Source organism: Neofelis nebulosa, chromosome 9 (genome assembly GCF_028018385.1).
Source record: "Neofelis nebulosa isolate mNeoNeb1 chromosome 9, mNeoNeb1.pri, whole genome shotgun sequence".
Lineage (NCBI taxonomy): Eukaryota > Metazoa > Chordata > Mammalia > Carnivora > Felidae > Neofelis > Neofelis nebulosa.
Genome location: NC_080790.1, coordinates 79,473,920 through 79,497,661, shown reverse-complemented (window position 1 = coordinate 79,497,661; position 23,742 = coordinate 79,473,920). Strand labels below are relative to the sequence as shown.

At 40.2% G+C, this 23,742-nt stretch overlaps 2 protein-coding genes across 7 annotated transcripts in view; one reads left to right on the top strand and one right to left on the bottom strand.

The window, feature by feature from the left end:
* The first annotated feature begins 12 nt into the window (after positions 1 to 12).
* Positions 13 to 8,759, top strand: LOC131485219 (cytochrome c oxidase assembly factor 5). Its single transcript, XM_058684374.1, has 3 exons — positions 13 to 144; positions 6,110 to 6,193; positions 8,274 to 8,759. The coding sequence occupies exons 1-3, from the start codon at positions 46 to 48 to the stop codon at positions 8,313 to 8,315; spliced, it is 225 nt and encodes a 74-aa protein (XP_058540357.1). The 5' UTR covers positions 13 to 45; the 3' UTR covers positions 8,316 to 8,759.
* Positions 90 to 23,742, bottom strand: part of INPP4A (inositol polyphosphate-4-phosphatase type I A) — a 156,918-nt gene continuing 133,265 nt past the window's right edge. For 5 of the 6 annotated variants that reach the window (XM_058684358.1, XM_058684363.1, XM_058684359.1 and 2 more), the window contains one exon: positions 20,912 to 23,606. In XM_058684358.1, coding sequence (XP_058540341.1) covers positions 23,474 to 23,606 — 133 coding nt within the window. In that variant the 3' untranslated portion in view covers positions 20,912 to 23,473. Of the gene's footprint in view, positions 222 to 5,368; positions 5,540 to 20,911; positions 23,607 to 23,742 lie in introns of those variants that run through there. The other variant, XR_009248715.1, reaches the window with a different exon arrangement.

The following is a 23,742-nucleotide window of genomic DNA, read 5'->3' as shown; positions in this document are numbered from 1 at the left end:
TTGCGGACGGAAGCGGGTCTCGTCAGCTGGGGCCCCCTCGCAGTCATGCCCCGGTATTACGAGGATAAGCCGGAGGGCGGCGCGTGCGCGGGCGTGAAGGAGGACCTGGGCGCATGTCTGCTGCAGTCGGACTGTGTGCTCCAGGTAGCGCAGCCGGGCGCTCGGGGTGATGAGACGCTGGAACCGGAGAGGCAGGGCCCGGCCAAGGTTTCCCGGTCAGCCTGCGGTGGTGGTCAGGAGACGGGACCCAGAGTTAGAAGTCCTAGGTGTAGATCACAGCTCCAGTTTAATGAACCTGGGCACATCCGCTGTCGGAGCTTCAGCTCCCTCCGGTGTTAAATTGGAGATAAAGATAAACGATTTCGGTTCAAGAAACATGTATTAGATGCTGCCTGCCACTGCTAGCTTCAGGAAATAGAAAGGAGAATGAGACAGGTTTCTTGCGTATTAGGAAACGAGACTCTAAATTAACAGAGAATTACATAAACCTGGTACACTGTATTGACTAGTAGTTTCTCCTTTCTCCGTTCAGTTATGGCTGAATATATGCTATATTTACTTTCTCTTGGTTTGGGTTTGTTTCTGAGTTGGAGTTCGATACGTTCCTGGATAAGTTGTAAACGAAGCAGCTCCATTTTTCCACTATTTTGTATCTTGCTTTCACTACATTCCCCTCACTACAGCCACGTCTTCTCAATCTTAGTGTAGTGAGGCAAGCAGTGAGGTCCAGAGTTAACTGGGGACCTGGGTAATTTGCTCTTATTTCAAAGGAAAGACAACTGCCCCAAAATGTATATCCATCATAAAGCTGTATCAGTATTTCTACTGATTGATGTTTTACATTTGGTTCACTGATTTTAGCAGTCAAGTGAGACTGGTCACTCCTGTGTGTTGTGTCGTAAAGCTTGAGTTGTTATGAATTTAAGGTTCTCTAGTCCAGCTCTCTTACACAGATGAGGAAACTGAGGTGCCCTGTATTTATACTCCCCTGTCCAGGGCTGTTTCCAATCTGCTGCTTCATTGGTGCAGATATTCAGCCAGCTCTTAGTAAACGCCCGGTAAGTGGCAGGCATGATGCCATGCACTGGTGATACAAAGATGAATTGTTTCAGTCACTACCTTAAATGAGTTTAGTCGGATGGGAAGAACAGACATGTAAGGAGCTAAATTCCTGTAATAAGGGCTGTGTAAGCATTTAGTTAATATTTGTTTAATGATGAGATTTGGAAACAAAATGCTACACGAGTCCAGTGAACAGCAACTTATTCTTGAGAATTTGGAAACTTCTCACAGAAAAGGTGACATTTGATCTGAGTCTTAAAGTTGGAGTAGTAGATTATCAAGTAAAAGAGTGGGGAATGTGGTGGTTGAGGAAAGAACGTGAAAGAACAGCATGGGCAAGTCAGAGAGATGTGACCAAGAGAAGCTAGTGCCCTCTTAGGCCTGGGTGATAGGGAATGTGACAGAAAGCTTGAGAGGAAGACTGTCGTGTGAAAGCCCTTGTATGTCAGAGTGAGGGCCCTAGATTTTCTCCAGACACTCAGCGTCAGAAGGCCATAGAGATGAGCAATCAAGGGAATAAAGTACACGATGGGACTGAGAAAAGAAACTGTAGAGGAGGAAACTGAAGGCAAGGAGGATACCAAGTTGCTTTTTTGCAGTAATCCATTTATTTAGTCAGCATTTGAGTGCCAAGCTCTAATTCAGAGGATATACAGATGATTGGGATACATTCCCTCCTGTGTAGAAATTAAATCTCTGGAAAACTGGGCAGAGATGATGGCCAGGACACATGGCACAGACTTTGCTTTCCCCAGCTGAATATGTGGCTTTATTGATGCTGGTCAATTAAGAGAACATGATGTTTGTAAAAAGTACTTTAAATGGGAATGTGTGTACAGTTTATGTTAAATTCATCCTGACTTCAAGAGGAGTGTAAAAGGGCAGTATTGAGGCAAAACATTGAGGTCTGTAGATAAGAGGACAGATACCTTGTCAGATAGTGTCACTGGCAGCTACAGCCTACCATGCCCCTCCTAGGGACTCTGAAGACCAAGGGACATTCTGCTGAGGTCTGTGTCTGCCCTGAATGACCTCATTTATAAGATTTAGCTCCTTGTATAAAGTTAATCTGATCTTTTAGCAGATGGATGCTGTAGTCTTCCTTGCTAATCTTTAACCCACTGGAAAAGCTGCTGGACCTGACTCTCAGGAGGAATTCAAAATAAATATTTAGTTCTATGTGCTACAATGGGAAATAGTCAAGGAACTATAGGGTTTGAGAGAAGCTCAGGGTAATGGGGGTGAGGATGTCAACCCCTGTGGGGCTGGAAAGGAGAAGCAAGGAAAAAGATTCAAAAGGCAGCTCTTGGATAGACTTCTTAGGATTTTATGACTCTGGGGAATCAAAAAGGTTGAAACTATGCTCAAGAAACCTGAATCACAGGTTATCTCCTGTGTGTCTCCATTAACAAGCTCTCAGACCTGCTGACTTAATCAGAATTACCTGGAGATGGGGCAGAGAGCTTAAAAGTATAGATCCCACTGCTCCTCCTACCCCTATAAAAGTATCCCATGTTGATTCTTGGGCACAGCCATGTTTGGGAGTCACTGATCTTTTAATTTTTTTTTTTTTAACATTTATTCATTTTTTGAGAGACAGAGTGTGAGTGGGGGAAGGGCAGAGAAAGAGGGAGACACAGAATCCGAAGCAGGCACCAGGCTCTGAGCTGTCAGCACAGAGCCCAATGCGGGGCTTGAACCCACGGACTGTGAGATCATGACCCGAGCCGAAGTCAGTCACTTAACCTACTGAGCCACCCAGGCGCCCCAGGAATCACTGATCTTGCCCTCAGAAGGTAAATAAGCTTGGGAGTGTATTAGTTAGGATATAGGTTCGGGTACATGGTACAGATATCCAAAATAACATTGGCTTGAACAAGATAGGAAATTCTCTTTGGGGTGCCTGGGTGGCTCAGTCGGTTAAGCGTCCGAATTCTGCTCAGGTCATGATCTCTCGATTTGTGAGTTTGAGCCCTGTGTCAGGCTCTGTGCTGACAGCTCAGAGCCTGAAGCCTGCTTCAGATTCTGTGTCTCCCCGTCTCTCAGCCCCTCCCATCCTTACACTCTCTCAATAATAAATAAACATTAAAAATTAAAAAAAAAAAAAAGATAGAAAATTCTCTTTTGCTTTTTGTGTGTGCCTGTAAATAGGTCCTGGACAGCTCCCCTCAGCCTTCCATAGACCCAGACACTGTTGATCTTGTGGTTTTAGGTGCTGTGATGGGAGACAGGATGTTATTCTCACACGCGTGGTCCAAGATTGCCTTCCTTCCATATCATCAGGCCATGACGTGATGACGTGAAGTGATAAGAGGGGGCAAGTCACTTGCCTTTAAGGACCAACGCAGAAGATTTACATTTCAGTTCCTCACATATTCTAGTGGCTAGAACTTAGTCATATGACCACACCCAGTTGCAAGGGTGGCTGGGAAATCTAGCGCAGCCATATGCCTCACAAGAAAGGAAGAGTTAAATGTTAAGGGACAACTGGCGGTCTGCCATTTGGTGTAGAGGTGAAGGAGGATGAATTAACCTGTCTCTATCTCTCTTAGAATTAGATGGATCTTTCCATTAGGCAGTTGGCAGTCTGGCATGAAAGCTTATGAAAAAGATACCGTTTGGGGAAGCATCAGTTTAGAGTTCTAGTCTTTGGTATAGTTTTATTTACTCTTCTATTTGCCTTCATATCATTCACATGGGCAACAAACATCCCATCGGCAACATCTTATTACAGAGTTTTAGGGTGGAACACAGTGCAGGGAAGCTTGCTACTCTGTTCTGATTCACTTTTGTGATTCACTGATATAGATGACAATTAAAATCTAGAACCTAAGCAGGCAGACAGACTAGAAAGTGGCAAGATTCCCAAGAATTGGGAATGCCACAGATATGGTACCCTGTAGCATTTTTCACAGTAAAAACAAGAAGGGCGACATGGCACTTGCAAAATAAAGGTTTGGAGGAGTGGTTGCAGTGGTGGGGTTGAGGTGCCAAAATCTGCTTGAAGGTAAAACCCTGGATGATGAAGAGTTGATGAAATTGGGGTTACATTTTTCCCAGTGCATGAATGCACCAGATGTTTCTATTTGAGTAGTAAGTATTCTAGGTTCCTTAATAACATTCTAAGCATTCAGTACCACACTAACAACGTTCTGATTTTAGGGCACCTAATTCTGGCTGTTTGAGCTTTTAAAATTAACACTGAGCCAGGGTCATTTTATTCTCAGTCAGAATTGCTTGACCCATTTTACACTGGAACTCACCTTGAGTAGGAAGGTTTCATCATTTTCCTTTATATTGCCAAGCACTGCATGAGGCTAATGTTTATAAGCAGTGTATGTTTTATTTCCTTAATAGGTAATCATAATGTTAAGGTTTTGATTTTTTTTTTCTTCACAAATTGCGTATCACAGTTTGATGTAATTAAAGCTCAGGTAATTCAGAAAATTTAAGTCCTGTCAACTTTTTCCAGATGTTGTTTTATATATTTACATTCCTGGGAAACAGAACCCCTTTAGCACCTCTCCCTGTTACCCTCTGGCACTTCTCTACTATGTGACACGCCACACTGCCGGTTGGCATTTGTACATGTATACCTTCTTTGCTACCTGGTTGTAAAAGCCCTGTCTGAGCAGGAATATCTAACATTTTTTAACCTCCCACTGAACTGATCTGGGGCCATTCTGAATATTTTTTAAAGTAAATTAGTTGTTGTGAGGGCTTAGTTAATAGACAAATTAGTAAGATAGGGCATCCAAAAAGAGAAGTTTTGCTGCAATTAAATTTTAATCTTGCCTCTTTGAATTGTGAAGTATATATATTTTTAAATGTCCATTTATCAATTTTGACAGAGAAAGGCTGAGCAGGGGCTTGGCAGAGAAAGAGGGACAGAGAACCCCAAGCAGGCCCCATGCTGCCAGTGCAGAGCCCAAAACCAGACTCAATCCTATGACCCATGAGATCGTGACCTGAGCTGAAATCAAGAGTCAGACGCTTAACCTCCTGAGGCACCCAGGCGCCCCTGAATTCTGAAGCACATTATTGATGTTCTGTGTGTCCAGCATATTTAAATGCTTTTGTGTTAAGTTAAACATGTCTTTGTTAAAAAATATTTTAAGATTATGAAGAGGTATTAAAATTTTTGTTCCATGTTTACCTTGAAAAACCCATACTAAATTCTAGCTCTCACCTAGTTTTGCAGATATAATTTTGTCAAGTCTGATTTTTAATGGTTATAGTTTAAAAAATCTTATTTAAGAATCAAAAATAAGTTTCTCCTGTGAGCATTCTTATAGGTGCTTCTTACCTTGGCAGGAAGGGAATGGTTTAGTCCAGTTTGCTTCTTAGCCTTCTTTTAGCTTTCACTGCTTAAAGTTGGGTTCATTTCACATCAGGCCCAGGCAGATCTTCTCTCACAAATATGTCTCAATTCTGTTAACATCTCCCCTTCCTCTTCCAGTTCTATGTGGTTGTGCTTCTGAAATTAGAGAATTTGACCGTTGGGTGGGGGGCAGGGATGTGTTGGAGGTAATAGTGCTTGCACTAAAAGGATATATACCTGGAGGCTTTAAAGCCACTTGATGGGTCCTTCCAGAACAAACCCATTTCCCACTACAGCCGGCCTGATCTCTCGTATGTACATGCATGTGTACATGTATGCATGTCCACTCATCTATCTTGATGAGTTCTGGAGTGTAAAAATTTTAGAAACACTGAAGGAAAAAAAAAAATTACTTTCACCTTTACTCTCTTACCCATAAGGAGCTAATAATACTAGTTGCGAGATACATAAAAATTTGAAAGAAAAGTATCTTATGGACACTAGTATTTTCAAGAACTCAAGGGCACCCTAAAAAGTGCTCCAAAATTATTTGATACATTTTTTTATTCTATCCTGTTCTCTCTAAACATCAGCAGTCAAAATGAATCACAAAATATTTTCTCATATAATTTACTACTTTTTTTCTTTAACTTTAAAAAAAAAGCACTACTTTCAAAACGATAGTTATTTTGTCTCCAGGTATTTATATTGTTTTCTGTGTCCTAGGAAGGAAAATCCCCTCGACAGTGTCTGAAGGAAGGAAACTGCAAAGCTTTGAAATACTCATTTTTTGAATGTAAAAGATCAATGGTAAGAGGCTATATAGCTTTTGCAAAGCTTATGCTAAAAATTTTAGGTATGCTAAAAATTAAGTATGTGAATGACCTAGCAATTACATGTATGTTGCAAGTGAGATCATTCAGAAAAAAGAATGTGGATAATATTATTTGTGTATTACTTCTACTTTGACACTAGAAAGCGCCATCTAGGGAACTCCTGAGTGGACTAATAGATTCGTACAGCCTTTGTCCAAGAGTGATTCACTATTAGTCCTCTAAGATGCCAATTTGCCTTATATACTGACTTTAAAACCCTCTACGTACCCCACCACCCTTGGAAGAGGCTGCACTGTGAGCTTTAAGTCAAAGAACATGTAGTCATCCTATGAGTAGATACTTTATTTTTTTTTTATTTTTTATTTTTTTAACATTTTTTATTTATTTTTGGGACAGAGAGAGACAGAGCATGAACGGGGGAGGGGCAGAGAGAGAGGGAGACACAGAATCGGAAACAGGCTCCAGGCTCCGAGCCATCAGCCCAGAGCCTGACGCGGGGCTCGAACTCACGGACCGCGAGATCGTGACCTGGCTGAAGTCGGACGCTTAACCGACTGCGCCACCCAGGCGCCCCTATACTTTAAACATTTTTAATCCCTAAATGTTAGGTGTGATTTACTGTTTAAAGATTTCAAATACATTTCAATGTTCATTTTGAGTTTATTTTTAAATTTTTTTTAACGTTTATTCATTTTTGATGGAGACAAAGTGCAAGCAGGGGAGGGGCAGAGAGAGAGGGAGACACAGAATTTGAAGCAGGCTCTGGGCTGAGCTGTCAGCCCAGAGCCAGCCCAGAGCCTGATGCAGGGCTCGAACCCACCAACCACAAGATCGTGACCTGAGCCAAAGTCCAACACTTAAGAGATTGAGCCACCTAGGCGCCCCTTGGGTTTATTTTTGTGTATGATATAAGAGAGTGGTCTAGGTTCATGCTTCTGCATGTTGCTGTCCAGTTTTTCCAACACCATTTTCTGAAGAGACCATCTTTTTTCCATTGGTGATTCTTTCCTGCTTTGTGGAAGATCAGTTGGCCATACGTTTGTGGGTCCATTTCTGAGTTCTCCATTCTGTTCCATTGATCTTTGTGTCTGTTTTTGTGCTAGTACCATACTGTCTTGATGATTACAGCTTTGTAATACAGCTTGAAGTCGGAATTGTGATGTGCTCTGGTTTTCTTTCTCAACATTACTTTGGCTATTCAGAGTCTCTTCTGATTCCATACAAATTTTAGAATTGTTTGTTCTAGCTCTGTGAAGAATGCTGGTGTTATTTTGATAGGGATCGCATTGAATATATAGATTGCTTGGGTAGTATCGACATTGTAACAATATTTGTTCTTCCAGTCCATGAGCATGGAATGTTTTTCCGTTGTTTTGTGTCTTCTTCAGTTTCTTTCCTAAGCTTTCTATAGTTTTCAGTGTACAAATTTTTCACCTCTTTGGTTAGGTTTATTCCTACGTATTTTATGTTTTTTTGGTGCAGTTCAAATACATCTGAATATTAACCCAAACAAAACTTAATAAAAAAAAATTAAGTTTGCTAGAAGCACACATATTGAGTATAGTTGAGGGAAAAATATAAATATAATTCAGATTCTACTTGAGAAGAAAATCCTTATTGGGACCTTAAATGGAACTTTTGTTTTTAATGCCATCTTTATTTTTTTTTTTTTCTTGGTAGCTCTGACAGTTACCTTTTTTTTTTTTTTCCCTAAAGAAACAGTGCTATTTTAACGTTTATTTATTTTTGAGACAGAGAGAGACAGAGCATGAATGGGGGAGGGTCAGAGAGAGGGAGACACAGAATCCGAAACAGGCTTCAGGCTCTGAGCTGTCAGCACAGAGCCCGACGCGGGGCTCGAACTCACGGACCGCGAGATCATGACCTAAGCCGAAGTCGGCCGCTTAACCGACTGAGCCACCCAGGTGCCCCGACAGTTGCCTTTTTGACTGTGCTGGAAAGTGGTTTAGTTCTGTCATAGATTGAGACCACTTACCAAACCTGTGTTTAATTGTGTTGTACAAAATCTGATTTAATTATATGTTTATTTTCAGTTGGATGCCAGATCAAGATTCCGAGGAAGAAAAGGATATTGACGCCAATATGCTGAAACCAAAATGAAAACAACAAAGGATTTTCTCTGATCACTTAAAACAGAGAAGCCAAAATAGGAGACAGACTTGCTGTATCTAATGGGTTAGACCAGTATTTCCCTCCACAAACACTGGAGAAAATGGATGAGTTCTGTTTTTGAATATGTATAAAGTAAATGATTCTTCCTCTAAGTTATTTTTGGAAGAAAAATTTAATCGAACCGCTATGAGCTGAGAGCAACATAATGTGTATTGAGAATTGTTCTAAACCACAAAAAGTGGAAAGATTGTTATTTTCCAACTTGACTCTTCAACCAGATGACTCAGTTGGTACATCCTTTGTGAATATTATGAAGGCCACTGATGGGACTGTTAAAATTGATAACATTCAGTGTGGGGAGAAAATGTCTATTGGGAAAGCTTTGGATAAAGATTTCTTTCACTCAATCTGTCCTATTTAGTTCTAAAAATGTGTTTGATTCCTTGGAGGAGAAATGCTTCATTTGCACCGATTCACTAGAGTAACAACCTCACAACTTTAATATTAACATCATACAGTAGGCGTAGCTGGATACAAACCTCTGATTGTTGCCAGGGCTCTTGTCCTCCATTTTGGGACTGTTTTTCTTGTTTCGGGCTTCATTTTCAGGCTGGTCCTCTCTCACATAATGGGGAAGAGGCCTGGCAGCCAAAAGTGCACATCCTTAAGATCCATGATCCAAAAGAAAGAGCTAACCTTTTCTAGGGTCCACTAATCAAATCCTACAAAAGGACTGTTGTCTTCCCTGGATCACATGCCTCTGAATTAGACCAGCCCCTGTGGAGAAAGGGATGAGGCCACATGATTTTGGCCTGCCCTGCGTCTTACACATGGTAATGGGTCACCCCCAACAGAAGCACATTGGATGAGTGATGGGCCTTATCCCAAAAGGAAAGTATTCAGAGAAAACTGAAACAATAGATGTTCATAGAGAAAGCATGAGCAAAAACCAGGAAATGCTTGAAAAAGTTTAGAATCACAGTAATTTTATTCTGATCACTTAATACAATCAAGAGCCAAATATAATCCAAGTTTCAACTCTCTTTTCAGTGGTGAAGAATAAATGAAGAAGCATAGCTTCTTTATGCGGCCATGGTTCTTTGCAGTTCAAGCAATCAAGGTGTTCTATAGCTCAACTGGTTTTTTAAAGGTTCCCCTAAAGTGAGAATTCCACACTGGTCCCTGTTGCAGAGTATCACTGAGGTCTGCTGTTGTGTTTGTGTGGTACTGCTTTTCACTGGAAAAGGGAAAAATATTTTTTTTCCCTGTTTAAGTGCTCCAACTTTTATTAAAAGAACTTTGATAAGAAACTCCAGAATTATTTTATAGAACCCTCTTTTTTTAGTAGCAGCTTGAAAGCTTCATTTAGAGAAATTCACATTCCATAGATTCATGCTTAAAGCATACAATTTTGTTTTTTGGAGTATAGTCACAAGTTTGTGCAACCATCACCACCATCTAATTCCTGAACATTCTCAAGGGAAATCCCATACCCATTAGCAGTTACTCCCCATCCCTCCTTTCCCCCCAATTCCCAGCAACCACTAATATACTTTCTATATCCATAGATTTGCATATTCTGGACATGTCATAAAAATGGAGTTATGTGTGGCCTGTCGAGACTGGCTTCTTTCACTTATCATGTTTTCAAGATTCATCCATATGTAGCATCCGTCCATTCCTTTTTATTGCTGAATACTCTTCCATAGTACAGATACACCACATTTTATGTATCTATCGGCTGATGGACTTTGAGTTTTTTGCACTTTGGAGCTATGAAGACTAATGTTATGACTATTCATGAACAAGTTTTACATGGATATAGGTTTCATTTCTCCAGGGTAAATACCTAACAATGGTATTACCGCCAAACTTTTACACAGTGGCTACACCATTTTACATTCCCACCAGCAAAAGAAGATTTCCATTGCTCCAGATCAGCAACAGTTACATTTCATCTATTTGATTATAGCCATTCTACAAGGTGTGAACCGGTATCTAATTGGGATTTTGATTAGCATGTCCCTAACGGCTACTGATATTGAGCATGTTTTCATGTGCTTAATGGCCTTGTGTATACCTTTTTTTAAAAGCATTTCTTGAATTATATTTATTCTATTTGAGAAACTATCATTATTTTCAGGTGTCAGATTTTTTTTTTTTTAATTTTTTTTTTCAACGTTTTTTATTTTTGGGACAGAGAGAGACATAGCATGAACGGGGGAGGGGCAGAGAGAGAGGGAGACACAGAATCGGAAACAGGCTCCAGGCTCCGAGCCATCAGCCCAGAGCCTGACGCGGGGCTCGAACTCACGGACCGCGAGATCGTGACCTGGCTGAAGTCGGACGCTTAACCAACTGCGCCACCCAGGCGCCCCTCAGGTGTCAGATTTTTTTAAAAATTTTTATTTAAATTTTAGGTAACATAGAGTGCAATATTGGTTTCAGGAGAATTCAGTGATTCACCACTTATATACAACACCCAGTGGTGATCATAACAAGTACCCTCACTATCTTGATTACCCATTACCTATCTAGCCCATCCCCACCCACCTCCTTCCATTAACTCTCTGTTTAGTTTGTTCTCTATCATTAAGAGTCTCTTGTGGTGTGTTTCTCTCTCTCGTTTCCCCCTTCCCATATATTCATCTGTTTTGTTTCTTAACTTCTACATGAGTGAAATCTTCTGGTATTTGTCTTTCTCTGAATGACTTATTTAGCATAATACATTCTAGCTCCATCCACGTCATTACAAATGGCAAGATTTCATTCTTTCTGATGTCTGAGTAATATTCCATTGAATATATCCATTCATCAGTTGATGGGACATTTGGGCTCTCTGTAATTTGGCTATTGTTGATAATACTGCTATAAACATTGGGGTGCATGTACCCCTTTAAATCTATTTTTGTATCCTTTGGGTAAACACCCTAGTAGTGTAATTGCTAGATGGTAGGGTAGTTGTATTTTTCGTTTTTTGAGGAACTTCCATACTATTTTCCAGAGTGGCTGCACCAGTTTGTATTCCCACCAATAGTTCAAGAGGGTTCCCCTTTCTCCACATCCTCACCAACAACTGTTGTTTCTTGTGTTGTTAACTTTAGCCATTCTGACAGGTGTGAGCTGGTATCTCATCATGCTTTTGATTTGTATTTCCTGATGATGATGATGATGATGATGATGATGATGATGTTGAGCATCTTTTCATGTGTCTGTAGTCATCTGGATATCTTCTTTGGAAAAGTGTCTATACATGTCTTCTCATTTCTTAATTGGGTTGTTTCTTGTGTGTTGAGTTTCTAAGTTCTTTATAGATTTTGGATACTAACTGTTAATAGATAATGTCATTTGCAAATATCTTCTCCGCAAGCTGCCTTTTAGTTTTGTTAATTGTTTCCTTTGCTGTGCAAAAGCTTTTTACCTTGATGATATCCCAATGGTTCATTTTTGCTTTTGTTTCCTTTGCTTCTGGCAACATGTCTAGTAAGAAGTTGCTCTGGCTAAGGTCAAAGAGGTTACTACCTGTGTTCTTCTCTAGGATTTTGATGGTTTCCTGTCTCACATTTAAGTCTTTCAGCCATTTTGAGTTTACTTGTGCATGATGTAAGAAGGTGGTCCAGTTTCATTCTTCTGCATGTTGCTGTCCAGTTTTCCTAATACTATTTGTTAAAGGGACTTTTTCCCATTGGATATTCTTTCTTGCTTTCTTGAAAATTAGTTGGCCATATAGTTGTAGGTCCATTTCTGGGATTCCTATTCTGTTCCATTGATCTCTGTGTCTGTTTTTGTGCCAGTACCATATTGTCTTGATGACTACAGCTTTGTAATACAGCTTGAAATCCAGAATTGTGATGCCTCCAGTTTTTTCTTTTTCAGAACTGCTTTAGCCATTTGGGGACTTTTCTGGTTCCATAAAAATTTTAGGATTGTTTGTTCTAGCTCTGTGAAAAATGCTGGTGGTATTTTGATAGGGATTGCATTAAATGTGTAGATTGCTTCTGGTAGTATTGGCATTTCAGCAATGTTTGTTCTCCCAATCCATGAACATGGAATGTGTTTCCATTTGTGTCCTATTCAATTTTTCATAATTGTTCTATAGTTTTCAGAGTATAAATCTTTTACCTCTTTAGTTAGGTTTATTCCTAGGTATCTTACTGTTTTTGCACTTGCAAATAGGATCAATTCCTTGATTTCTTTTTCTGCTACTTCATTACTGGTGTATAGAAATGCAGATTTCTGAATGGTGATTTATATCCTGTGACTTTGCTGAATTCATGTATTAGTTATAGCAATTTTTGGGGTTTTCTACAAAGAGTATCATGTAGTCTGCAAAGAGTGAAAATTCGACGTTTTCTTTGCTAATTTGGATGCCCTTTATTTCTTTTTGTTTTCTGATTGCTGAGGCTAACACTTCTGATACTATGTTAAACAGTAAGGGGGAAAGTGGACATCCTTGTCTTGTTCCTGACCATAGGGAAAAGGCTCTCAGTTTCTTCCCATTGAAGATGATATTAGCTCTGGGTCTTCCATGTATGGCGTTTAGGATGTTGAGGTATGTTCCATCTATCCCTACTTTGTTGAGGGTTTTTATCAAGAAGGAATGCTATATTTTGTCAAGTGCTTTCTTCTGCATCTATTGACAGGATCTTATGGTTCTTATCCTTTCTTTTACTACTATGGTGTATCATGTTGATTAATTTGCAAATACTGAATAAATCTCACTTGATCATGGTGAATAATTCTTTTAAGGTACTGTTGAAGTAGATCTGCTACTATTTTATTGAGAATTTTTGCATCCATATTCATCAGGGATATTGGCCTGTAATTCTCCTTTTGAGTGGGGTCTTTTATTTTGAAATCAAGGTAATGCTGGCCCTGTAGAAGACGTTTGGAAATTTTCCTTCCATTTCTGTTTTTTTGAAGAGTTTGAGAAGAATAGGTATTAACTTTATTTAAATGTCTGGTAGAATTCCTCTGGAAAGCCATCTGGCCCAGAACTCTTGTTTTTTGGGGGATTTTTGATTACTGATTCAATTTCTTTGCTGGTTATGGGTCTGTTTAAATTTTCGATTTCTTCCTGTTTCAGTTTTGGTAGCTTGTAAGTTTCTAAGAGTTTGTCCATTTCTTCCAGATTGCCCAGTTTGTTGGCATATAATTTTCCATAGTATTCTCATAATTGTATTTCTGTGCTGTTGGTTGTGATCTCTCCTTCATTCATGATTTTATCTATTTGGGTCCTTTCTTCTTTTTGATCAGTCTGTCAAGGGGTTTATCAATTTATTAATTCTTTCAAGGAACCAGCTCTTAGTTTTGTTGATCTGTTCCACTGGTTTTTTGTTTCTATATTGTTTATTTCAGCTCTCATCTTTATTATTTCCCTTCTGCTGGCTTTAGGATTTGCTGTTCCTTTTCTAGCTCCTTTAGGTGTAAGGTTAGGATATATATTTGGGACCTTTCTTGCTTCTTGAGATAGGCCTGTATTGCAATATACTTCCCTCTTAGGACTGCCTTTGCTGCATCCCAGAGGTTTTGGACTGTTGTATTTTCATTTGCTTCCATGTATTTTTTAAATTTCTTCTTTAATTTCCTGGTTAACCCACTCATTCTTTAGCAAGATGTTTTTTAACCTCCATGTATTTGAGGGCTTCTCAAATTTTTCTTGTGGTTGATGTCAAGTTGTGGTCTGAAAATATGCATGGTATGATCTAGATCTTTCTGTACTTGTGGAGGGCTGATTTGTGACCTAGCATGTGATCTATTCTGGAGAATGTTCCGTGTGCACATGAAATGTGTACTCTGTTGCTTTAGGATGAAACGTTCTGAATCAATCTGTTAAGGCCATCCAGTCCAGTGTGTCATTCAAAGTCATTGTTTCCTTGTTGATTTTCTGCTTAGATGATCTGTCCATTGTTATCAGTGGGGCATTAAAGTCCTCTATTATTATTGTATCATTATCAATGAGTTTCTTTATGTTTATTAGTAATTGATTTATATATTTGGGTGCTTTCAAGTTGGGTGCATAAATATTTACAATTGTTAGATCTTGTTGATGGACAGACCCCTTAATTATGATATAACACCCTTCCTCACCCCTTGCTACAGTCTTTGGTTTAAAATCTAGTTTGTCTGATATAAGTATGGCTACTCTGGCTTTCTTTTGACCTCCATTAGGATGATACATGGTTCTCCATCCCCTCACTTCGATCTGCAGGTGTCTTTAGGTCTAAAATGAGTCTCTTGTCGGCCACATGTAGATGGGTCTTGTGGGCTTTTTTTTTCTTTTTTTTTTTTTATCCATTCTGATACCCTATGTCTTTTGATTGGAGCATTTAGTCCATTTACATTCAGAGTGATCATTAAAAGATGAATTTAATGTCATTGTGTTACCTATACAGCTGGTGTCTCTGGTGATGTCCTCTGGGCCTTTGTAGTCTTTATTGCTTTGGTCTTCTTTTTCCTCCACTCAGAGTGGCCCCCCTCCACTTTAAAATTTCTTGCAGGGCTGGTTTAGTGGTCACAAACTCCTTTAGTTTTTGTCTGGGAAAGTCTTTATCTCTCCTTCTATTCTGAATGACAGCCTTGCTGGATAAAGAGTTCTTGGCTGCATATTTTTTTCCCATTTGGCACATTGAATATATCCTGCCACTCTTTCTGGCCTGCCAAGTGTCTGTGGACAGATCTGCTGCAAACCTGACCTGTCTTCCCTTGTAGATTAAGGACTTTTTTTCCCTTGCTGTTTTCAGGATTCTTTCCTTGTCTGTGTATTTTGTGAATTTGACTACAATATACCTTGGTAATGGTCAGCTTTTGTTGAATTTAATGGAAGTTCTCTGTGCTTCTTGGATTTTGATGTCTGTCTTTTCCCAGATTAGGGAAGTTTTCAGCTATAATTTGTTCAAATAAACCTTCTGCGTCTTTTTCTGTCCCTTCTTCATCTTCTGGGACTCCTATGATACAAATGTTATTCCATTTTAATAAGTCACTGAGTTCCCTAAGTCTACCTTCGTGATCCATTACCTTTGTTTCCCTCTTCTTTTCACCTTCATTATTTCTCATAATTGTATCTTCTATATCACTGATTCAGTCCTCTGCTTCATACATCCTCATTTTTATGGCCTCCATGTGGGTTTGCATCTCAGTTATAGCATTTTTAATTTTGACCTAGCTTTTAGTTCTTTTATCTCTGTAGAAAGGGATTCTCTAGCGTCTTCTATGCTTTTTTCAAACCCAGCTAGTATCTTTATAATTATTTCAAATTCTAGTTCAGACATCTTATATCTGTATTGATTAAATTCTTGGCTATGAGGATCTACTTCCTGTTTTTTCTTTTGGGGTGAATTTCTCCATCTTATCATTTTGTCCTGAAAAGAACCACCCCCCGCCCAAAAAAAGAAAAAAACAAAACTAGATCATAGATGTGTTTTGGTCTGCTTGTTAAAAGAATCTAGATCCAAAAATACAAAATACAATATAATGAAAATAAATTAAAAAATTATATATAAAAATACATTTAAAAATTTTTTTTAATTTTTAAAAATTTTCAAAGGAACTGAAAAAAATGAAAAAAAAAAACAATAAAGAATAAACGTAAAAAGGAAGCTAGATTCTATTTCCCCTAGAGCTGGAGCTTTTCAGCACTCTGTGATCAGTAGACTTAGTGTGAGTGAGTTGTTTTTGTTGGTCTTCTGAGGGAGGGGCCTGTTGCACTGATTCTCAGGCTGACTTATTTCAATGGAAATGGGCCTCAAAGGTGCAGCAGGGTGAGGTCTGGTGTAAGCAGCTCTGGCCTCCATTGGGTAGCACTACTTTTTTTTCCTTGAAGGATTTCAGTGCTGATAGGTGGGATGAATATGGTGGTGCCTGCTCTCTAGCCCCAGAGCTGGAAGTTTGCAACTCCCTACACTCCAGGGAACCCTCACAGAAGAGCAATCAATTACCCTTCGTGCCCCCAGCTTCTGTCAGAACCCTGCGTTCACCCAGGATTTGAGCTTTTATCTCAGGTGCACCACTCAGTTTCAAAATTCCTAATTTTAGGGATTCCCATGGCATGGACCCATGCTCGCTGTTCCTCTGGGGTAGGGTCTTGTCATACTTTTACTCTTTGCTGGTCCATGTGAATAAAATGGCCACACGATCGCATAGCAGTTCAGAGCTTATAGCAAAACAGAGCAGAAAGCTGGCACCCCTGCTTGCTGCCCTCAAATGAGTCCCTGCTTCCTAAGCTTGGAAACAGCACAGCAAGTTGGCGCCACCTGTACTTGCAACCAAAGAATCCTCAGGCCATGCTGTCACTTCTGGGACTCCACTCCACTTTGCCACATGAGCACCTTTAAGTCAGGCATGTCCCCCACAGTACTGGACTTCTAAAAATTGAGATTTTGCTCTCCACTGCTTACAATACGTTGCAGTAGCCTCCATAATCAGGGCTCCCTCCCCACTGCTGTATTCACAGCTTTGTCTCCCCCAAGTCAACTCTCCACACCTCCTACCTTCCAAAAAGTGATTACTTTTCTACTTGTAGACTTGCAGATTTTGTTCTCTCAGACCTCTGACTGATATCTTTGGTGTTCAGAATGATTTGATAACTAGCTGTGTTTTAGGGATGAGGCAAGTTTAGGGTCCCCCTACTCCTCCGCCATCTTCAGTTGTCAGATGTGGCCTTCTGTATATTTTTGGAGAAATGTCTTTTCAAATCCATTCTCCATTTTTAAGTTATTTATCTCTTCATTATTGTGTTATAAGGTCTTTATATATGGTGTATACAAGTTCCTTAAGGACAAATGATTGGAGTTCTAGGAGTTCTGTGTATATACTATTGACCCCTTAGCAGAGATGATCGACAGGTTCTCCCACTTCCTTTCACTCTGTTGATTGCGTTCACTCTGTTGATGCAGTTTTAAATTTTGATGTTATCTGGTTTATCTGTTTTTACTTTGTTGCCTGTACTTTTGGCGTCCTAACAAGTCATTGCCTGGCCTAGTGAAGGGATTTCCCCCTAAGTATTCTTCCAGGAGTTGTCTAGTTTTAGTTCTTCCCCTTAGGTCTTCCCTAAAGTTTGAGTTGCTTTTGCATATGGTGTAAGGTAAGGGTACAAGGTCATTCTTTTGTGTGGGGATATCCACTGTTCCCAACATCGTATGTTGAAAAGACTTCTCCTTGCTCATTGAATGGTTTTGGCACCTATGTCGAAAATTACATGATCATACATCTTAGGGTTTATTTCTGGGCCCTTTCTTCTTTTTCATTGGTCTGTATGTCTGTGTTTATGTCAGTGCTACGCTGTTTTGATCACTGTAGCATTGTAATACGTTTGGAAATGAGGAAGTGTGAAACCTCCAGCTTTGTTCTTTTTCGGTGGTTTTGTCTACTCAGAGCTTCTTGAGACTCCAGATGAATTTTAGGATGGATTTTCCTATCTCCACAAAAAAGTACCATTTGAATTTTGATAGGGAGTACACTGAATCTGTACATCATTTTAGGTAGTATTGGGATCTTAACAATATGAAGTCTTCAATCCATTCACACAGATGTATTCCCATTCATTGGTATCTTCTTTCCACAACATTTTGTAGTTCTCAGTGTAGAAGACTTTTTTGTCTTCTCGACTGGGTTAATTCCAAGTATCTTATTCTTTTTTATGTTATTGTAAATGGAGTTGTATTCTTGATTCGCTTTTCAGACTGTTTATTGAGTAATGATGGGTTAACATTTAAATTTTGTTAAATATAATAAACATACAGAAAAGTACACAGGATGTTTGTATAATGCTAACAAATAACCATGAAGTAAATCATCATGTAACTACCATCCAGATCACCAGAACATTGTGTGAACCCACTTTAATACTGGACTTTCCTCAGAGACCCTAATGCTCTTCCATGAGAGAAAACCACTGTCCTTGGGTTTGTCACACTCTGCTGGTCTTAAGTTTGCTTTCTCCTTTGAGTCTGTTAGATTTGGCTCCTTGTCATGTATTTTGAATAACGGATTATATACAGAGACAAAAGCAACATGGTCTAGCACTGGAGTGGGAAAAATTTCAGTTGAACACCCCTAGAAACGCAGTTATTTACCTTTTCATTCAGTAAACTTTTTTTTAATGTTTACTTATTTTTGAGAGAGAGAGAGCATGAGTGGGAGAGGGACAGAGAGAGAAAAAACACAGAGTCAGAAGCCGGCTCCAAGCTATGAGCTGTCAGCACAGAGCCTGACGCGGGGCTCTAACTCATGAGCAGTGAGATCATGACCTGAGCGGAAGTCAGGCACATAACTGACTGAGCCACTCAGGCACCCCTTCATTAAGCTTTTTTGAATGACAGGAAATACATATTCGGTTGTGAACACAAAATTACATGCTGGACAAAGTAAAAAGTAACATGATGGGCAGGAGATACATGATATAATGGTTGTATTCAAAATTGAATGAGGAAAAAAAAATTTTTTTTAAAGGCACCAACTCGTTCTGTGGAGAGAAATCGCTGTAAAGGAGGACAGGCCTGAGATGGGCCTTGAAGGAGTGATGAGAAGGCCGAAGGGTACTGGTCTGGACAAGAGGGGATAGGATGTGGACCAGGGCTGTGAGTGTGGGGGTGGAATTATGGGATAGGTTGAAGGGGGTACTGAAGAGATACAGATCTTGGTAGCTGGTAGGATGTAGAGGGGAAGGGAGAAGATGACCACTGAGTGGAATGTGGGGTCATTTGTCAGCCAGCTTGGAGAGAAAGCATAAGTTTATTGTCGTCATGCTGTGGACACCAAAGCAGACACTCAAGTAGAATGACTAGGATGTGGCTGATGTGTAGAGGGATGTGGACGTAGATAGTCTGGGACAGACCTAGGAATTTGGGAGTTATTAGCAAATAAGTGGCAATTTATTCCATAGGAATGATTCAGACTTTTCAGAAAGAGCATTAGAAATGAGATAGAAGAAAAATATGGAAACCTGGGGATCACCAAAATATTAGAGTGGGTGGAGGAAGACAAGCAACCAGGGGACAGTGAGGACAACTAGGGGACAAATGAGGCCAGGGAAGCCAAGGGAAGGATGAGCAGCAAGAAGGGAGAAGTGGGGAAGTGTTATCTTTCTGCATCTGTCTCTCTGATACAGATGTTGTCTTCCTAGATGTGGGAACAAGCAAGTTTCCGGTCCTCTCTAGCCTGTCTCAGCGTTTTATGTCATTAAACGATACAACAGAGAGTGAAGATACCACAGAGGTGTGTCTATATTTGAATTCAGACCTGCCTGGACTGGCCACAAGGCCCACCAGGAGCCTGGTGCAGGAAGAAATCATCACAAAAGTAGTGCTGAGGCATAAAAGGGGTCCGAGGGGGTATTTGAAATGTGGATATTCTGATCCTATGTTCTCAGGAATGTGTCACAGCTTGAGGAGTGACAGCTATATAAAAATAAGACAAAGCTATTTCCCATTTGCTTCATCTTAAGCAATGGGTAGGGCGCTTTCTACCCAGCATGGTGCAGGCTAGTGTGGTCCCTCATTGAGTGCACAGCATCACATCCATTTCACGGACCAGGGACAGGGTGCCCTGTCTGTGTCACCTCCAGTGGGGGAAGCCAGGATTTGACTTCACAACAAGCACCACAAAGAAAAAGACAGGCATATTTATTACATAAAAACTTTTCTCGACTCTCTACTATTAACAATACCAAAGACAACTGACGAGCAGGTTTTTTCAAGCTGCAACAGAGAAGGATTAATATACTAAATATTACAAACACTGCATATGAAAAAGACCAATACTCCAATGAAGTCACAAAAGTAGAAATATCAGTGAAAGTATAAAAGATGTTCAATTTTCACAGTCATCAAAGAAATGGAAACTGAAACCAGTTGCCATTTCCAGCATCAATGAGAATAAAGGGGGAAAGGCACATGCTATAGAGGGTAGCTTAATTTTCTGGGAGCACTTTGGTAACATTAAAATTCAAAAAGGTTTAAAATTTTAAATTATCCTTTAATTGTAAATGTCTACTGCCAGGAATTCATCCAAGAGAAATCATTGGCACATGTGCAGAGAAAAAGGGGTAAAGGTACAAGATGCAGTCCTGGTTATAATGAACAATCAAACCACGAATGGAACTACATTTTAGCAAATCACACCAGACGACCAGGCAATCCACAGGAAGACATGATCCATATTTATGGATGTGGGAAGGTAACAACAAAAACAGCTAACAGTTATGAACACTTACTGCCAAGGCACCTCACAACTGCCTTATGAATTGTGTCCACACTTCGCACATGAGAAAATTGAGGCTCAGAGAGGGCAAGCAATTTGTTCAAAGTCACCAGCCGGCGAGTGTCAGAGCAGGATCGGGAGCTCGATCTGTCCAATGCTGAAGTTCGTGCTCTTAATCCCACAGCCCACTGCCCCTCTGCTTCAAATTAAGTGAAAACAAGGTTATAAAACAAAAGTCTGTCATGATCTCATGCTTACAAACACCTGAGCGCTCGATGCAATGCCCACTAATGACGGCCCAGTCAGATGAGGCCATGAAACTAGTCCCCAATTACAACAGAATGAATGAGGCAACGCCAAGTTTAATGTTCTTGTCAGTTATTTATTATTTGTCATTCTAAAGACTAGCACATTTACAGCATACATGGCTTTGAATGAACCCAGAATATATAAAACAGTAACTATATGTTCATATATATTACTACTGCCCACCCAAAACAAATAAATAAAAGTACTTTAATGCACGAAGCTTGGCAAATAACAATTGTGTAGGGACAAAACAGTATTATACAATATTTGTACATTTTTGAAGGAAACCAAAGGCAACTGTGCTGCAGGTACTTAGAATCCACGCCACATCCCGGGGTTTCAGCATGTCTCAACGTTTCTCTTTAAACGAGAGGCCTTCTAGGTACACTGGACGGAACCTCTGTTTTATGGTAACCTGTACAACGGCTCTCCTTGTGCAGCTGGAAACTCAGCGCTCCTACCGGACTCGAGGAGCCCCGGCCACCACAAAGGGCGTCCTTGCGCGGCAAGCGGAAGAAGGGCATGATGCTGCCCAGAGGCTGTTCTCCCTCTGGGGCCCAGGGACGCTCACATAGAACACTGAAACCTGAACATTCTCTACACGGTTAGCCAAGTCTTCGAGTTTTGTGGTGATCCTTAATATGAAGCTGAAGTTCGAAAAATAATTCACATAAAGGTGCCACATGCAAAATTGCTTACGGATGACTCGACATTTGCTCTATTCCCTTTTGACCAATGCAGGTGCTTAATGCTCATCAGACAAAAAAAAAAAAAAAAAAAAAAAAAAATTCTGGAAACAATATGGGTGACATTTAATTTAAAAAGACAAGGGAATTTTTGAAAGGTAGTGATGTTAACATAAGAAAAGACGGAAATATGTAGGTACTAGAAAAGTTACAAATTAAATGATATGGGGGAGAGGCGGGAGGCCAAATCACCCATACTGGAAACCATCTTTGAACAGGGACTGACACAGCAGGATGATGTGATGCCAGCTGATGCCACCTGTGCAGCGGGTTTGGTGGATAGGAGTGTCTCTACCTGCACCCTCCACAGTGAGCCAGCTGTGGGAGAGGCAGCGAGCTGTGACCATTGCTCCTGGTGCATCCTCCACATCCACTCACACCTGTCCAATGGGCAGGAGGAGCAGAGGCTCTGTCTGCACACTGTATAGGAAGGGTCTGGAAGGTTATGCAGCCCCTCGCCTGCGCCCACCCCTGTGTCCCTGCCTGTGGGTGGCATTGCCTGTGCCTCAGCAACCCAAGTCTGTCACATGTTTCCAACTGGCATTTCTAAAGGAGCCCAAGAATAATATCTATAATTTTAGACCTAGGGATTTCCTAAGGGTTCACAAATCATTAAGATTAGCATCATGGATATGTGCCACATATATTTTACAGCCTTTTAAATAACATGTAAACATAATTATGATAAACAGAATTGATAAACACATAAACTAAGAAAAATCTCTGCTATGTGCAGATAAGACTCATCATCATCATCTTATAATAGATGATCAGACATAATTTTCTATGAAATTCCTAAGTTTATGGCCCATTAATCCCTTTCAAAATCTCACTGTAGGAGATAATTTCAACTTTCTCAATAGTCATCTTACATAACAGAAGGTAAAGAGAACAGTAACAACTACTGCAAACCTAAGAGACACTTTCATCAGACAATCCAACAGGATTGTCTTCTAGAAGACGATAAATTGGGAAACCCACAAAAGGACATTTGTTCTGAAAATACTTAGGCTTCCAGCACCTACACGCATAAATCCCCCAGTGTTGTCTAAAAGGCAGCAGACACCTCATGTGTGGGGTCCTGGAGTGGCAGAATTCAACACCCAGGAGAGGAAGGGAGGCAAGCCCTGGGGGCAGGACCAGCCACGGAGCTGGGGAGAACAGGCCAGTGGCCTCCTTCTCCAGCACACACCCTGTGCTACAGCGCAGCGGGGGTGGAGGTGGGCCCCCCACGTGGGCCGCTGTGCAGGTACTACCTTCCAGTGAAGTCTTACCTCGGGCTGATTTAGCAACCTTTACTTCACCTTCTGATTTCACCTGTGATGCTACAGATAAGACAATTTATCGGAACCAACTGCTCTCACTGCTCAAGCTGGAGCTACCTTCTTTCCCCAAAACTTGAGTTAACATTCAACATTTACTGATCTGCCCAGGATCCAATTCTTTAATATATTATTTACTGTTTTACATTCAAAAATTTTTAAAGTAGACTGTAATTCAATGCTCAATTTTGAGTTACTCGGTAGAAAAATACATTAGGTGTGCAGCTGCCTAAGTGGGCATTTTAAAAAGTCTTTTAGCATTTCAGACATACCTAGCTTGATTCATACAGGTAACTATCGATGATATCTGTGTGGTTATGGCTGAGGCTATTTAAATGGGCAGTCATTACTATCCACACTATTGAGCCAAACATTACCTCCTATTGATTCCAGTGGAAAAAAACATGCTCCATAGACTTTTTAGTGAATTTTGTTTGAAAACACAAAAATAAAAACCAATCCTTCAGGTCTTCTTGAAGAATTCGTATATGACACTAGAGGGTACCCACATTTAGTATGTGACAGCTAATTAGAGGAACCGTGTGTTCATGTTTCAACTTTTCCGTAAGTCCCTTCGGGAGGCCTGTAATGCTTGGGGAAAGCCTTCAGCTGCAGGGAATTAAATGCATATTTGCGACTTCCAACATTCTTCATTGTATTTTCTCTTCGACAACCCTCACTGGGGAAAAAAACAAGCACAAGAAATGACAGCAGTAAAAAAGGAAAAAGGAAAAGACTTAAACTAAAATGAAATGAATTGATTATTTTCATAGCATTAAAAAAAATGTTGATTAATTCAAATGGGTGCCGGACTC

Bases quoted from the DNA above. Each gene is read 5' to 3' on its own strand.
- LOC131485219 (XM_058684374.1), top strand. From the start codon at position 46: ATGCCCCGGTATTACGAGGATAAGCCGGAGGGCGGCGCGTGCGCGGGC. The intron at 145-6,109 runs GTAGCGCAGCCG...TCTGTGTCCTAG, and splicing joins AGTCGGACTGTGTGCTCCAG to GAAGGAAAATCCCCTCGACA. The intron at 6,194-8,273 runs GTAAGAGGCTAT...GTTTATTTTCAG, and splicing joins TTGAATGTAAAAGATCAATG to TTGGATGCCAGATCAAGATT.